The sequence below is a fragment of the Cyprinus carpio genome, chromosome A1, assembly GCF_018340385.1.
Source record: "Cyprinus carpio isolate SPL01 chromosome A1, ASM1834038v1, whole genome shotgun sequence".
Lineage (NCBI taxonomy): Eukaryota > Metazoa > Chordata > Actinopteri > Cypriniformes > Cyprinidae > Cyprinus > Cyprinus carpio.
The window spans coordinates 19,820,005-19,838,480 of record NC_056572.1 but is presented as its reverse complement, the minus strand read 5'-3'; the positions used below and the strand labels follow the sequence as shown (position 1 = coordinate 19,838,480).

The 18,476-nt window shown below is 39.1% G+C and overlaps 1 protein-coding gene across 3 annotated transcripts in view; it reads left to right on the top strand.

Moving 5' to 3' along the window:
* LOC109069270 (E3 ubiquitin-protein ligase MARCHF4) overlaps nucleotides 1–18,476 on the top strand; it is a 45,993-nt gene that overhangs the window by 22,634 nt on the left and 4,883 nt on the right. For all 3 annotated transcript variants that reach the window (XM_042756914.1, XM_042756908.1, XM_042756920.1), the window contains 2 exons: nucleotides 1,258–1,413; nucleotides 8,759–8,951. In XM_042756914.1, the coding sequence (XP_042612848.1) occupies nucleotides 1,258–1,413; nucleotides 8,759–8,951 (349 nt within the window). The remainder of the gene's footprint in view (nucleotides 1–1,257; nucleotides 1,414–8,758; nucleotides 8,952–18,476) is intronic.

Below are 18,476 nucleotides of genomic sequence, written 5' to 3'. Positions count from 1 at the left end.
CACAATTTGTACAGTGTCCCAACTTTTTTGGAATCGGGTTTGTACATTTAGGATTGATTTTAAAGTACTTTTACTCATTTATAAATCACTCAATGACCTAGGACCGAAATACATTGCAGATATGCTCACTGAATATAAACCTAACAGACCACTCATATTATTAGGGTCGAGTCAGTTAGAAATACCAAGGGTTCACACAAAACAAGGGGAATCTGCTTTTAGCTATTATGCCGCCCACAGTTAGAATCAGCTTCCAGAAGAGATCAGATGTGCTAAAACACTTTTAAACCACTTTTAAATCTAGACTCAAAACTCATCTGTTTAACTATGCATTTATTGAATGAGCACTGTGCGATGTCCGAACTGATTGCACTGTATTTTATGAATTGCACTTTACATTTAAAACAGTGATTGTCCATTGTCTATTTTCAGTAGCGTAGATGTGTAAAGCACAACTCACACAGAAGTCACTTTCAAGGGGAGATTTTCTTTCAATTCTGTGCATTGGTTGATGGTTGATTTTGAGATGAACACAGGCTTGCAGGGGCGGGGTTTAAGAAAATTAAATGACTGGAGTCCTGAAAAAAAAGAAAGAAAGAAACATATGCACAAATGAAGATCAATAACATGCATTTAAAACATTTTTTTAATTTGTGCTGACTCAAAGATATGGAAAGATATGACAAGATATTCCGCAACAGGATTTAAAAAAAAATAATAATAAATTCTCAGAAACTTTCTTCTGGCAAAAAGATAAAAAAGTCAGAATTGCAAAATATAAAGTAAGAATTTGTGAGAAATACACTTGCAATTCTGAGAAGAAATTAACTATGAGATGAAAGTCACAATCACTCTTTTTATTTTTTATGTGGCGGAAACAAGTTTCCATATCTTTAAGCCAGCCTGAAATCAACATTTTCTAAATTGCTATATGTAAACTCACAATTCAGAGGGGAAAAAAAGAAGTCAGAATTCTGAGTTTGTAGTCTGAGTTTATATCTTGGAATTCTGACAGAATTGTAAGAAAAAAAGGTCAAAATTGTGACGTTAAAACCTGCAATTAGCATTTTTTATGTTTTAATCCCATGGTGGAAACAAGAATTTGTACGCATTTATTCAAAGTGGAAGGAAAATATATTTTTGCATCTTATCTTATTTATCAACAAGCCTGGTGTTCATGTACAGGGGATTCAGGATTATTTGAAAAATTGGGGGAGATTAGCTACTGCTAACGTGAGCATGTGTTGTGTCCTGCAGGGGGAGCTGCTGAGCCCATGTCGCTGTAGTGGTTCTGTTCGCTGCACTCATGAGCCCTGTCTTATTAAGTGGATTAGTGAGAGAGGATCCTGGAGCTGTGAACTCTGCTACTACAAATACCAGGTCATCGCAATCAGCACCAAGAACCCGCTACAGGTAACTCACTGCCTGCTTGGGGATTTAGTACAAAAGTGCAAAAGTATGTTGCAAAAGTATTATATATTATTTTATTTCATATACTTGATTCTCCTACTCAAAATACCTAAAAGAGAGGGGTCTAACGCCCCAGTCACACAGATAGGACAGAGTTTAGATAGGATAGAGTGGGTTAGAGCTTAGTCTGACATTATGCATTTTTAGAAGTCAGAACACTTGAACTCTGGGCATCATATTACTCCTGGTTGGCTCATTTTGAGTCAGACAAGACCAATTCAGTGATTTGTTAACTTGAGACTTGATCAGCCCGGATCCTTGAATAAGTGTTTTGTGAATCGATGCAATCGGATCAGTTGAATTCACAAATAAATCATTAAATGCGATTTATGAATCAGTTCATTGAAAGTAATTCAATGAATAATTTATTCACCAACCAATCAATTTATCAGGTCTCAGAGCAGGTCTCAAATTCTTTACTTCAAAATAACAATACTTTTTTTCTGAAATGTAGTGGAGGGACCCATATGCAAATGTGAAATATGTACATACAATTTCCATATATGAAGTATATTGTCATAAGAAGTAAAAACACATGAAACCTATTAGAAACTGGAATAATTTCATTAATATATACATATACATACACGGTCCCACTTTATATTGTGGCCCTAATACCTGTGTATTTACAGTACACTGTGGTTACATACTATGTATACATCTAGTTACTATGTAAGTACACATTGGTACATAGAATCTACAGATGTAATGTTTGTGTAACTACACATATATAACAACCCACTGAATGGTATGTGTAAATACAAATGTTTAACAAGGCATTGGTAACTACACTTTTTGGTAATGAAAGTACAAATGTTACACTTTATATTGTTACAGAATGTTACACTTTATATTGTGGACAGTTCCTGAGGAGTTACCATGTAAATACACTGGTATTACAGTGGTGCACTAACTCCACCAACTAGAGATCCAACTCCTCCCACTTTACATATCCCTAAACCTACCCATCTCCACACCCTGGATCAAATGGTTCCAGTTACTCTTATACATATTGTTGTTACAAAATGTAGTTAGTTATATATGTCCTCTTACATATTTGTACCATTCGGAGGGTTGTTACATGTGTGTAGTTACAGAAATATTACAGCTCTAGATACTATGTACCAATGTGTACACTGTGGTTACATACTATGTACACATCTAGATACTATGTAAATTCACGTATATTAGGGCCACTTAATATTAATTGGGACCAAAAAAAAAATTATTAAGTAAAATGCAAATGCAATACTGCAACAATACAAACAACTACCACTTAATATAGACTTCTGGGTTTCGTGATCCTGGTTCACGTGCCTTAATCCATGCAGGCTTAACAGAATCTGAGCATGTGTCATTAGAATATTTCAGAGTGACAGTATAAGATTAATACACAATGTTTTTGCTCAAAACTCACTCTACTGTGACCTGATGCAGATATTGTATATAATAAACTGACATATAAATGTTTTATGAGACAGAACGCAAAGGTTTACCATCACTGTAATGTGAGAATTATGAACACGCAATATTGACTGATGGATCATGTCATTACGAAATTATGGTTCTATTCTATTTAAAGAAATGTGAGCTAAACGTGTGAATACATAATGTTTACACTTATGGAGTAAAAGTTTGTATGGTGTGTAGCGAAGCACTGATTGATTGATTTTGCGTTCCTGTGTCATTGTAACCAAGTATTATCATAGTGTTTAAATATCAAAGCTAATCTCAAGATCAAACCAGAATATTTATTGTAAAAATGTTTCAGTAACAGCTGCCAAAAATAATCTGATTATATATAGATCCACTGTGATCTTTGATATATTTTCAAGGGGAAAAATTATTTATGTTTGTTCAAAAATCACACCCTGTATATATATATATATTAAATACATATAAAAACATACGTTTCATTTCTGTACACTACATGGCCAAAAGTGTGTGGACATCTGAACACGACACTCATGTGTATTTGTTGAGCAAAACCATGGGCAATAAATTTCAAAACCATGGGCATTGATAAGGCATCAGGCCTTTCTTCCACTCTTCTGGCAAGGCTACATGGCAGAACACGGCCGCAGAGAACATTGCACTCTTTCAGACACCAGAGCATCAGTGAGGTCAGACTTTAATATGCTGGGGCCTGGCTCGCAGTCATCCCAAAGGTGTTCAGCGAGTTTCAGGTTTTGTGAAGGCCAGCCAAGTTCTTCTCTACAACAATCAGTAAATCATTTCCTCATGGATCCCGCTTTGTGCAGAGAGCATTGTTTTGTTGGGAAAGAAAATAGTAAGTCCCATTTTTTTGGATATTGGACTGAATCAGAAAACACATTCATTTGAAGGTGATGTTCACAAACTTTGGCCATATATTGCATCTTGGGTTACAATGTATGAAATATGAATATGGTAGTCATTCATCACCATATTATATAGCCATATGATCACTGTGCCCTTGCAACACCACAATACTGAGAGCAGTAGCACTGTGTTTATCTTATTCCTTTCATACTGTTAGCTCAAGTAGTTTATATGCTTGTCTGGGTTCAAAGCTTCTGCTCTCACTGATTTTACTTTTAGTCTTTTTTGATTTTCTTTTGATCTGACCTTCAGATGATAAATATGCTATTTTTTTGTTTGTTTGTTTTTGCTATTTTAAAGGTGCACTACAGAACTTTGGCCTCTCTATTGCCATTTGTGTTTGATACATAAAGCTACAAATTACCCACAGAATTGTTTTTTTTTTTTTTAACATTAGTTGTATTTTTCTATGGTTGATTTTAGGGGTGGGCGATATGACCAGAATCTTATTTCATGGTATGAGAAATTTTATTTCACGATAACGATATGTACCTCGATATAGCTATTTTTATTTTATTTTTTTTTACAAGAAAAATAAGCAAATTACAAGTACAACAGAACAAATAAATATGAAATGAACTTTTAATTGTATTCAGCTACAGTAGACTAGGTTTAACACGTGGTAAGAAATATTACAGAAATTGAAGTGTATAAATAAAACACTGCATAGTCTTCACTGTATCAATCAAACATGGTTAACATTAATAATGACAGACCGTTTAAGACTGACTGCATGGATCCAGTATATTGAAACACATCCGGTTTACATCCAACTGTTTTAGATTTATTTAACATAAATAACCGACTGTGTTTACTTGAATACTCCATTGGCATTATAAAATAACTGTGTGTGTATTTGACCATTCAAGCACAATAAAACATAAAAGGGATCTGTTTTCACATCGCATGCTGTCGAGAGAAGGGGTGTCAATGCGCACGCTTCAGCTATGAGTTCTTTTTAACTGCATATTGCACTTAATAACTCTACCAAGTGCTTCCCACTCTTAATTTTCTCATTCATGCATTTTTCCTTATCACTCAAAAGGTGTATAACATTTAAAGGGTTACTTCACCGCAAAATGAAAATTTTGTCATAAATCACTTACCCCTATGTCGTTCCAATCCCGTAAAAGCTTTGTTCGTCTTCGGAACACAATTTAAGATATTTTGGGTGAAAACCGGTAGGCTTGAGACTGTCCCATAGACTGCCAAATAAGTAACATTGTCAGGGTCCAGGAAAGTTTGAAAAGCATCGTCAGAATAGTCCATCTGCCATCAGTGATTCAGCCGTAATGTTATGAAGCGACAAGAATACTTTTTGTACACGAAGTAAACAAAAATAATGACTTTATTCAACAATTCCTCTCCTCTGTGTCTCTCCAAATCAGCGTAGTGCCATTTTGGCAATTCTGAGCAGTACGCAGGTGGCGTACGCTCTTCTGTGTCAGCCGTGCTGCACTGATGCATTGTTGTCTTTCAAACCAAAGCGTAAATACACGTAAAAAACATATCTTTGTGGCCCGGCTGACACAGAAGAGCGTACGCCGCCTGCATACTGCTCAGATTTGCCAAAACTGCGCTACGCTTTATTTCACGGTAATGATATATACCGTCATACCGCCCAGCCCTAGTTGATTTGCCTATGATTAGATCTTTCATTCTGCATCAAGATCAGCTAGAATATCGTCTACAGGGCATATGTGAAAAAATATGTAGCGTGAGCAAGTAGCCTGACCATTTTTTGTCTATGGATATGATGTAAACCTGAAATTTAAAAACCAACCTAATTGCTCAAAATATAAATCATCAAGGCAAGAACAGAGTTTTGAAAAGTACTTTCGAAAGTACTTGATCAATAATGGAATTGTATTCATTTTTACATCAAAGATCTGCCATAGTGCTAATAATAAAACAATCAATCAATTAATCAATACTGTTAAAAAGTTTGGGGTTGGCAAAAAATTTTTAAAGTGATTTTGAAAGTCTTTTCTGCTCACCAAGACTGCATTTATTTGATCAAAAGTACAGAAAAACAGTAATATTGCAATTGAAAATTTTAAAACTCTTTTCTGTCAGGAATATGAACCTGTTTTGTTGTGTTTTCCCTCCCCACGTGATCCGTGACCCAGTTTCGCCCTTGCTTGATTTTATTCATGTCATCCAGGTGTGTCTTGTAATTACCCTTGTTACCCCATGTATTTAAGTCCCAGTCTGTGCTGTCGGTCTTTGTCGGGTCTACTAATGTCATGTTCATGTGTTACAGTCATTCTGTCATGATACGCGGCCAGAAAGAATGAAGGAGCCATGGATAAACAAAACTGTCATTAATTAAATCCAACACACAGGGTAAATCCACACTAGGAAGGGAAGGAAGACACACATACACAACTGGTAGACCCGACAAACACAGACTGAACAGACTGGGGCTTAAATACACAGGATAACGAGGGAATTGGCAGGAACACAGGTGAACAGAATGACTAATTAGACAAAATGAGACTAGGAACAGGAAAACCATTTATGGGCAGGAAACATGGGAGAAACTCGTTAACGAGCATGTGGGGAGGGAAAACACAACACAAAACAGTCCATTATCCTGACATTACTCCCTTCTCCCGGAGGGCTCGTCCCGCGCCATAACAACTCCACTGGGGAGGGGGGTGGGTGCCCTGGAGGCTGGTGCAGGACTGGGACAAGGAAGGCCTAGAAGGCATATCAGGGAGCTCGGGAAGCCATGGCAGAGCAGAGAGTTCAGGGGGCCATTGTGGAACAGGTGGAGGAAGGAGCCAGTGAGACAACACAAGGAACCAGGGAGGACCAGACAGAGGGAGGAGCGAGGGAGACAGTAGGAGGGACTTGGCCCATGCGGCTGCACTGCCTTAATGGTGACCCACGGTGGAGCCGATGGAGGAGGAAGGGCTGACAACTTCAGGGGGCCAACTGACTGTGGAGGAAGAGCCCGAGGTGGAGACGGAGAGCCAAAGAGCCAGGGTGAGGGGGAGGATCCGGAGGGCCAAGGCGGAGGAGAAGGCTCCGGTGACCGAGGTGGAGGCGGGGATCCACAACCACGGTGGAGCTGAAGCGACAGAGGACTGAGGAGGAGCCAAAGGGATGGAGGAGCCTGACAGAGCTGGAGGGACGAGGCGCAGCCAGAGGAGTGGAGTCCTGAGGCGACGGATGGCCGACGACAGACCAAGGCGGAGCCGGAGGGATGAGGGAGCCTGGTGGAGCCAGTGGACTGATGGGCCATTGCGGAGAGGAGGGAGCTAGGAGCCATTGGGAGGCACTGCGGCCGATGGGTCAGGCAGAGTCTAGGTCTCAGAGGCTGGAGGGTGGGGTCTGGGTTTCTGAGGTTAATGTGGGAGTGGAGGATGCAAGGTGGCGTCTGGGTCTCAGAGGTTAAAGGCGGAGACCAGGGATTCTGCAGCCACTGTGATGGAGGATGGCAGAGGAGGAAAAGAGGGTGGGTGGGTGGGCATTTGTGAGCCTCAGGGCTTAACTTGGGACCAGGAGCCCTCTCAGTGCTGGATGTGGGAACAGGAGCCTTTTCTGGGTTAGACATGGGAACTGGAACTTTCTCTGGGCTAGACATGGGAACAGGAACTTTCTCTGGGCTAGGCATGGGAACAGGAACTTTCTCAGGGCTAAACTCAGGAACGGGAGGGACAGAGTTCACCAATGGAGAAGGAAGGAAAGTCACCAACGGGGTAGGAAGGTGTTTTAAGTTTTCCTCCACTTTGCATTCTCCCAAATCCCTTTTCAGCTCACCCTCAGCCACGATGCAGGGGGTGGAGCTACTCTCCACGCTCTCTCAGTCCACGGCTCTCTCCCTCGTGGCAGGTATTGTAGCCAGCTCTCGCACCTGCTCTGACGATCCATTAGGGTTTTGGCTCCGTGGCGATCCTCAGCTCTGTCGCACTCCTATGCAATGTCACGTCAGTCGCGACAGGCTCTGGCTCTCTGTCAGCGGTGGGCTCTAGCTTGAGCTTCAATGGTAATTGGCCCCGATCCAAAACAGTGAGTTCAGCGTAGCATCGCCGGACACCGTTAAAACGGCAAAACAAAACTCATTTTATTAAATCCAACACACAGGGTAAATCCACACTTGGAAGGGAAGGAAGACACACGTACCCAACTGGTAGACCCGACAAACACAGACTCAACAGACTGGGGCTTAAATACACAGTATAATGAGAGAATTGGGAGGAACACAGGTGAACAGAATGACTAATTAGACATTAGACAAAGAATGGTCAGGAAAAACATATATGGGCAGGAGGAAACACGGGAGAAACTGGTTAACGAGCACGTGGGGAGGGAAAACACAACACAAAACAGTCCATAATCCTGACACATTCCTAGTATGGATTACCCCTTGTTTTGGATTTATTAAACACTGTTTCTCTGATCCACATCTTTGTCGTTCTCTCCGACACAGTGTGTGACATTCTCTACGTGAATGTATTATGAAATGTCATTTATTCCTGTCATGAAAATTTGAACTTTCAGTAGCCTTTACTCCAGTCTTCACTGTCATTCTAATCATTCTAAATCATTCTAATATGCTGATTTGCTCCTTTCTTAAGCGTGTCAGTGTTGAAACAGTTGTGCTGGTTCATATTTTTGTGTAAACGAAGATACATTATTTTTCCAGAATTCTTTAATCAATATAAAGTTAAAAAATAGCATTTATTTGAAACAGAAATATTTTGTAGCACTGACTTTTAAAAAAAAAAAAAAAATCTTGCTGAGCCCAAACCTCTGAATAGTACTGTACCTTTTTATATTATTGTTCTATATTATTATGAGTGATAAGTCACTTATATTATCTTTTGCCTATATTTTGCAGTGACTTGTTTTTTCATGTGTGCTAAAATGTGATACTGGTACTTTTCTATCTATTAGTTCATATTTTTTGTGTCTCCAGTGGCAGGCTATCTCGTTGACAGTGATAGAGAAAGTACAGATAGCTGCAGCTGTTCTGGGTTCACTGTTCCTGATAGCCAGTATCTCCTGGCTGGTCTGGTCCTCCCTCAGCCCCTCGGCCAAGTGGCAACGGCAGGACCTGCTCTTCCAGATCTGTTACGCCATGTACGGCTTCATGGACCTGGTGTGCATCGGTAGGTCATTGGCTGCTCAATAACTACAGCCACCTGGCTCAGCAAAACCAACATTGTGTTTTTTTTTTCTTCAAGTTTGTTTGTTTACTGGACTAAGAGTGTCAGACAATGTCTGTGGGGGAAAAACAAAAAAACCTTTGAGTACATTGTGGCCTCCCTGGCAACCAACATCTGTTGGAACCAGCAGAAAGTGAATAAGATGTTGAATTGCAAGCCAACTTTCCTCTTAAAACACAGGAAAATGTACAAGCAGAACTGAGAGGATTGTATTTTTCATGCATCCATGAGTAATTACTGCATTTCATTTAATATCAAGCATTTTCTGTGAATGTCTACTGAATAAAATGCTTAGCATTGGAAAGACTGAAAGACTGAGAACTTGAAATTGATTCTTGCATAGGTGTGATTCAAAGCCACTTTCAATTAAAATTGGCCAATATACACTGGCTGGCACAATACGAATATGTATAAATCCATAAAATATATACAATTTTAAAACCTTCCAATATTTAATGACAGAATATAAAGCCTAGAAATAACACTAGCAATGCTAACTTAAACTTGGGTAGCTTACCGAATACCACACAGTGTTTACTGCTACTATTTATGTTTGTATGTATAAAGGTATTTATTTTAATTATTTCATTTATTTATTTGGTAACACTTTACAATAAGCTTAATTAGTTAACACTAGTTAACTACCTTAGTTAACATGAACTAAGCATTAATACATTAACTAACATTAACTAATGGAAACTTATTGTAAAGTGTTACCAAAATGTTTATATATATAATAAGCTGGTGTCAAGATCCCGTCAATGAACTTCCATTAATTCACCACCAGAGGTCATCATCCACCACACAGACTCTCACACTACACAGTACACCCTGGACTACATTTCCCATGCTCCATTGCACCAATCACAAGTTGACCTTAAAACAATCACGCCATGAACCTGAGACCAATCACACACACACAGCACAATCATCAGACACGCTTTATAAGCATTGGACTTTCTCTCACACACTGTCAAGTATTGTTCTGCGTATATCCCTCTCCTAGCGATAGCTGTGATACAAATATCTTTCCATTTTAGTTCTCTTAGTCTTGTCTTTGTTTCTAGTTTTCATAGTCTTTTTTCAGTTTCTTGTTTCCATAGTCTTGTCTCTGTTTTTAGTCTTTTATAGTCTAGTTTCAGTTTCTAGTTTTCATAGTCTTGTTTCTGTTGCTAGTTTTTATAGTCTTAGTTTCTAGTTTTGATAGTTTAGTCTTTTCCTTGCCTTGCCCTCTTACTCGTGTTTTGACCCTTTTGCTCTGGATACTGGATTACCCTTCTTGCTTAGCCCTCTGGATATTGTTTGCTCATCGAAGACCCATGCTTGCCCTAGGGTTATTCTTGTGTCTTGTCCTCTATAGACCTGTTTGCCTGTTTGCATAGTCTTTTTTCAGTTTCTTGTTTCCATAGTCTTGTCTCTGTTTTTAGTCTTTTATAGTCTAGTTTCAGTTTCTAGTTTTCATAGTCTTGTTTCTGTTGCTAGTTTTCATAGTCTTATCTTAGTTTCTAGTTTTGATAGTTTAGTCTTTTTCCTTGCCTTGCCCTCTTACTCGTGTTTTGACCCTTTTGCTCTGGATATTGGATTACCCTTCTTGCTTAGCCCTCTGGATATTGTTTGCTCATCGAAGACCCATGCTTGCCCTAGGGTTATTCTTGTGTCTTGTCCTCTATAGACCTGTTTGCCAGTGTTTGACCCATGCCTGTTATGACCACATCTGTCTAATAAAAGCTCGCACATGGATCCGCATGTCTCATCGGCTCCCACGTTACAGAATACTCGGCCACACAAGGATCCAGCGGCTTTTCTAAGGGATCCTGGCCAGGTATGGACCCATTTGAGCAGCTGCTTGACCTGTGACAGGGGAGTTTGTCCATAGAGGAATATGTCACTCACTTTTGTGAATTATCTGCTAAGGTACCTTTTGACGAGGTTGTATTAAAGGACATTTTTCATTTCGGACTGAGTGAACCCATAAAATCATGGTTGCCAGTGGGTAAATTTCATTGTAGTCTAAGGGACTTTATCGACTATGCTTTGCTGTCTGCTGGCTCTTTGTTCACTGTGGGTATCGCAGAAGAGGAACAAGACACTGTGTCTTTGCCTGTAATGGCGGACGCACCAGTTTGCATGCACAAAATGGTGGCAACAACAGATCCTGTTCACAAAATGGCAGCCACAGCAATGCTCCATAATGTCGCTGCTGCCACTCATGAGTCAAGTAAGGTCACTGCTGATCTTCACGAGTCAGGTCAAGTCACTGTTGATCTTTCAGAGTCCAGTCAAGTCGCTGCTGACTTCACGAGTCTCGTCACATCTCGGCTGATGTTCATCCAGAGTCTCATCATGTCTCGGCTGATGTTCACCCAGAGTCTCGTCATGTCTCGGCTGATGTTCACCCAGAGTCTCGTCACCTATCTTCCGCATCCAAATCTTCTGGGATTGGGATTGCTTTAGGTTGCATTTGGGCTGCGTTTATCACCACAGAACTGCCAGAGGTGGCGACTGATGCTGCAGAACCTCTTGGGATAATGACACTCGCAGCTGTGTTCTCCAAAGCAATGGCACTCACTGTGGTTTTTCCCGAGGTGGTGGCAACTACTGCAGAACCTTCGGAGGTGTCAGTAGTATCCACTCATAAATCCTCGTCCTGTCCTGTCACAGCTATAAAGGCCATCTGCGAATCCTAGTTCTGTCTTGTCACGGCTACGGAGGCCGTTTATGAACTCTGTGTTCCCTGCCTCAGTCCCTGAGACCATGAATGCACTGCCTGTGTTGTCTGTCTCTGCTTTCATTAGGCCCCAGTCTCTACCTTGGGTCCCGGCCCCATCTGCCAAGATCTGGTCAATGAACTTCCATTAATTCACCACCAGAGGTCATCATCCACCACACAGACTCTTACACTACACAGTACACCCTGGACTACATTTCCCATGCTCCATTGCACCTATCACAAGTTCACCTGATAACAATCACACCATGCACCTGAGAACAATCACACACACCACAATCATCAGATACACTTTACAGGTGCTGGTCAGATAATTAGAATATCATGAAAAAGTTGATTTATTTCACTAATTCCATTTAAAAAGTGAAACTTGTGTATTATATTCATTCATTACACATAGACTGATATATTTCAGATGTTTATTTCTTTTAATTTTGATGATTATAACTGACAACTAAGGAAAATCCCAAATCCAGTATCTCAGAAAATTTGAATATTACTTAAGACCAATACAAAGAAAGGATTTTTAGAAATCTTGGCCAACTGAAAAGTATGAACATGAAAAGTATGAGCATGTAAAGCACTCAATACTTAGTTGGGGCTCCTTTTGCACTGCTCAGGTGTTATGAGAGCCCAGGTTCCTCTGACAGTGGCCTTCAGCTCTTCCTCTTCACAATACCCCATAGATTTTCTATGGGGTTTAGGACAGGCGAGTTTGCTGGCCAATTAAGAAAAGGGATACCATGGTCCTTAAACCAGGTACTGGTAGCTTTGGCACTGTGTGCAGGTGCCAAGTCCTGTTGGAAAATGAAATCTGCATCTCCATAAAGTTGGTCAGCAGCAGGAAGCATGAAGTGCTCTAAAACTTCCTGGTATACGATTGCGTTGACCTTGGACCTCGGAAAACACAGTGGACCAACACCATCAGATGACATGGCACCCCAAACCATCACTGACTGTGTAAACTTTACACTGGACCTCAAGCAACATGGATTGTGTGCCTCTCCTCCCTTCCTCCAGACTCTGGGATCCTGATTTCCGAAGGAAATGCCAAATTTACTTTCATCAGAGAACATAATTTTGGACCACTCAACAGCAGTCCAGTCCTTTTTGTCTTTAGCCCAGGTGAGACGCTTCTGACGCTGTCTGTTGTTCAAGAGTGGCTTGACACAAGGAATGCGACAGCTGAAAACCATGTCTTGCATACGTCTGTGCGTAGTGGTTCTTGAAGCACTGACTCCAGCGGCAGTCCACTCTTTGTGAATCTCCCCCACATTTTTGAATGGGTTTTGTTACACAATCCTCTCCAGGGTGCGGTTATACTTATCACTTGTACACTTTTTTCTACCACATCTTTTCCTTCCCTTCACCTCTCTATTAATGTGCTTGGACACATAGCTCTGTGAACAGCCAGCCTCTTTTGCAATGACCTTTTTTGTCTTGCCGTCCTTGTGCATGGTGTCAATGGTCGTCTTTTTGGACAACTGTCAAGTAAGCAGTGTTCCCCATGATTGTGTAGCCTACAGAACTAGACTGAGAGACCATTTAAAGGCCTTTGCAGGTGTTTTGAGTTAATTAGCTGATTAGAGTGTGGCACCAGGTGTCTTCAATATTGAACCTTTTCACAATATTCTAATTTTCTGAGATACTGAATTTGGGATTTTCCTTAGTTGTCAGTTTATAATCATCAACATTAAAAGAAATAAACATTTGAAATATATCAGTCTGTGTGTAATGAATGAATATAATATACAAGTTTCACTTTTTGAATGGAATTAGTGAAATAAATCAACTTTTTGATGATATTCTAATTATATGACCAGCACCTGTATAAGCATTGGACTTCCTCTCACACACTGCCGAGTATTGTTCTGCATATATCCCTCTCCTAGCAATAGCTGCAATACAAAAGCCTTTCCGTGTTAGTTCTCTTAGTCTTGTCTTAGTTTCTAGTTTTCATAGTTTAGTCTTTTCCTTGCCTTGTCCTGTTACTCGTGTTTTGAGCCTTTTGCTCAGGATACTGGATTACCCCTCTTGCTTAGCCCTCTGGATTTTGTTCGCTCATCGAAGACCCAAGCTTGCCATAGGATTATTTCTTGTGTCTTGCCCTCTATAGACCTGTTTTCCAGTGTTTGAACCATGCCTGTTATGACCACATCTCTGTCTAATAAAAGCTCGCACATGGATCTGCACGTCTCATCGGCTCCCACGTTACAGTTGGAGAGATCTTTTGTCATGTTTTGTTTGTAATTCTCCGACTGGCTGAATTCTTTCTTCAGGTTTCATTGGCAGTGTAGTGCTTTACCTGGAATTAGTGTGTGTGGGGTTTTTTTCTTTTTTTTTTAAAATTAAACTAAAACAAAAGTTATGGCTTAACAGAGGCAAACAGTATATATTAGCCTGTCTTGAAAGCTTTATGTACAAAAATCTATTTCTCTATTGAGAAAATAGATTTTTTTTTTTTTTTTTTTTACTTCCAGTACACCACTGTTGCTCTCATATGGTACTTTCATTACTTGCTCACTCTCGTTTGGAATGGACGTTCAAGTGAATTACTTTCATAAGGCTATTGCAGTTTACAGACAATCATCCCTTTAAGGAAGTATTTATTTTATTTGCCATTTACATGATTTTATCATGGATTTTAAGATTCTCAATTGTTTTCATATACCCAAAGAATATCAGCAGAATTAGGGTTGCAAAGAGCCAATATTTGATGCAAAAATTTATTTTCTACAACAATCTTAATTTTGCTGCTACATTAACATTCCCATTTAAAATTCTGTGATTATACAGTATACAGATTTCTGTAGGGTGTTCTGAAAATGCACATATTATAGCAATGGCCTCTTACTTCAAGTGCCCTGCCCTTCAGACGGAGTAGGTAGCGCTTTTGATTGAAATTTACCCTATTTGCAGTTCAATCATGTCTGAGAAAGATATAACGATTGTGACATATAATGACTGAATGAATAGTGAATAGACCAAATATTCAGGACTTTCTGTGGTATGTAATACATTGTCACACTGGTCCAAAGTATTAAAGGGAAGGATATGCTGAGTTTGATCTCTAGAGGAAAGGTGAGGCAATGAGAGAGAGTCTAATCAGGCCAGCTTAAGGAGTGATCTTCTTAATGCATCGCTATGAGATGCTCCCTCGCTGCTTCCTCACGATCTGGATACAACTGAGGCAGTAAATAACACACGCACACACACATTGTATGTCTTTTTTTGTCTCTCAGAGGAAATGTGCTCCTAATTAAATGATAAAATTTGTGTTTCAATTAAGCATCAGCTCAACAGCTTAGATTTACATTGCTGTAACAAAACCACTTTCAGGGAAGATGGGGGGTTTTGAATGCCGCAGCAAAAACTAGAGCAACACTTATCAAAAAAAAAAAAAATGTTCACTGACGCTTTTCCTGAAATATTAGAGAACAACAAAGATAAAAACTGTGTGGGAGAAAAACAGAAATGTGAGGTTAACTGTGGGCTAATATACTCAGAAATGAAAATTCTGTCATCATTTACTTACCCTCATGTCATTCCAAATCCATTAGATTTTTTCCTCTTTGGAACACAATATATTTTAATATATTTTAATATTTTTGTCCATGCATTGAAAGTCTATGTAATCAACATTTTCAAGCTTCAAAAAGTACATAAAGATATTGTAAATGTAATCCATAAGAATCAAGACGTTTAATTCATGTCTTCTGAAGAGACATGATCACTTTATGATGAACATACAAACATAGTCAATGTGGCAAATTTGAGGGATTCTCTTCAACACAGTGCAGAATTTTTCAGCCTCAAGTAAAATTTTTAAATGCATAAATTCCTATTGAAATGAATGGTTTTCACCATTAAAAGTTTGCAGATTAGCCAATGTGACCACAGTACTGAGCAATGCCTTTAACCATCACAACAGATAACAAAAAAAAAAAAAAACCTTTTGATGTGACTAACAATTTCATTTTTAGTTTGGATATGCAGCCAAAAACTCTCCAGTTACATCCACTTTTGTTCTTTTTCCATTCTCTTCTGTCCAAATATTTAGCTCTGTCTCTCTGATAACTCAAAACCCTTATTTTCAGCAATTTTCAGGTTTTCGTATGACAGTGACATGAAAGATACCAGTAATTATTCACACAGCAGCAGAATACGGCAGTCAGTCACATTTACAGTGCTATGTATGTTTTCTTTTACACAGTTGAGTTATAAACAAGAATGATACATTCATTGTATAGACAAACTGACTTTAAATTTTCTTTACTCACACCTGAATTTAATATTTTGGTTAAGCTGCACTGGGTTAATGGAATCACACTGGAAAACTCATTTTCACAACATACAGTGCTACTGTATAGCCAGTCTACAATGCACACACACACACTTGATGTGTGTATTTCACATATTCCTGTGGGGTTCTGGTAACTTATGAGCCATTCCAGTCGCTGTTTTCCACCTACGACTATCAGTTATGTGTCTGGGTCCTTCCTGAAAGCTTTACTCTACACTCAAGAATTCGAAGCCACTGTCGGATAATGGATGAATTTGTGTCTATATTGAACTTGTGTATCAAATAATGTCATGTTAACTGTAATGAGGATTTCCAGCGTTATGGAAGTCACTATTTTTGATATTTATTTCAGAGGCATTACAGTTATTGCAAGAACAGAAAAGGGCCTCAACTTTAGCTGTTCCTTCATATACATTCAGGACATTCACACATTCAAACTGCTTATGTAAGCGGTGTATGAACAGGATAATTTGATAGTCACACTTACCTTCACACTTGGGTCGAATATGTGGTCCAAACCAGAGACTGGCCAAAATGGATTCTGTTCACTCTGTATTTTTGGGTCAGAACCGCGGTATGTTTGCATGTGAAAAAATAGTGTTACTTGACTCACTTTTATACCATAGTTTTTTTTAAACTTTGTGTCAATTTCCAAAGTGTCAATACTAAAGGGCACTTGAGTCTATCTGGTGTGAATGTAAGTGCAAAGGTTCCAAACAATGCGAACAAAAATGAGATACATTTATCTCTTTGCTTGCAATGCAGCAGTCCAGCATGTCAGAAAATGGAGTGAGCGATTTGACCAAATTATATGTCATTCACCGATTCACATTCAGGAATTAAAACGATTACATTCATATCAGCATATCATACTTCAATGAGACAAGCCCTCAGAACAGATCTTCAGCAAAGACCTCAGTGACTAGACAACCCCCTTGAATCAACACTGAACTGAATTGAACTGAATAATGACATTGCTGCCTTTTGTAGATTTGCTTATAGCTGAATTGAACTTTTTTCAAATGGATGAACTTAACACTGTTATTGATTTTAACTGAACCAATACACAAAAAAAGCCCTTAAATATAAAAATATAGTAAAGGCAGTCACATTTAGCACTGTTCAGGCAACTTTTGTGAACAAAATCCAGTAAATTCAATAGAATCAATGCAATCTGGAATTTTATGTAAGAGCTAAAGATCCTCAATGCTGATTTTGCATCAGGCTTGGTTGGTCAGTCAGATGTGGTGCAGTGACCAAAAGAAAGCTGCCTGGTTCAAAAATCTATAGACAATAGAAAATGGAGCCTTTTTTGCTTGCAAAATCTTGCTGAAACTTTGCTAATGTGACTGCATCTCAAGTCTGTTTTTAAAGCAAAATTGGTAACACTTTACAATAAGGTTCATTAGTTAACATGAACTAAGAATGAACAATAATTCTACAGCATTTATTAATCTTAGTTATGTTAATGTCAACACTTACTAATGCATTATTAAAATCAAAGGTTGTGCTTGTTGACATTAGTTAATGCACTTTGAATAAACATGAACTTACAATGAACAACTGTATTTTTATTAACTTAGATTAACAAATATTAATAAATACTGTAATAAATGTATTGTTTATTGTCTGTTCAATACATCAACTAACAAAACTTTATTGTAAAGTGGTACCTAAAACTGTGTATGCAAAACTATTGTATACTCGCAAATGACAACTGTATTCTGCTGCTGTATGCATGTAAGCATCTGAATAAATGCACAGGTATTGGAGAGAGGGCTTGCACTAAAACTGCAGTTTGATGTATGTATGAGGTTTAGACAACTCACAGATCGGACATAAAGTCAAATGAAAATTACAACAAGAGCGTCAACAACTGCAGCCATCCACATATGACAGCTGCAATGCAAAATATCTGCTGCCTAGTGCCTGCAGTATAAATGGGCATCACAAAGCTGTAGAACCTGAAGTGGAATGGCTGTTTCGCCTCTCTAGTGGCTCAGAGGGAATAATGAGGTCTTCTCAGAGCAGTGCTGTAATCGTTACTGCAAGAAAAAGGCTGAACAATAGTGATGTTCGGATTGTTTTAGTGGCTCATCCATTTGCGCGTGCGTGTGCTGTAGATCAATGGCAGAGCTCCTCAGGAGTTTCTCACCATGATGTATGGCTCTGTCTCAATAAGCAGCCAGACTGGGAGGGAAACGGAACAAGAGTCCATTCTGTCTGATTAGGTGGAGAAAATGGAGATAATGCCTAAAGGCGATCATTTCATTGAAAACACTATCACTGGGAATAGCATTAACCTTTTATTATTTCCCCTCCCGACAGGAAGGGGGCATCAGTTCCTCTAAGAATATTATGAGCAATGTATCGCACAGCATTTACATGTATTCATTTAGCCGATGCTTCTATTGAATGTGTGTGTGCTTATACAGTA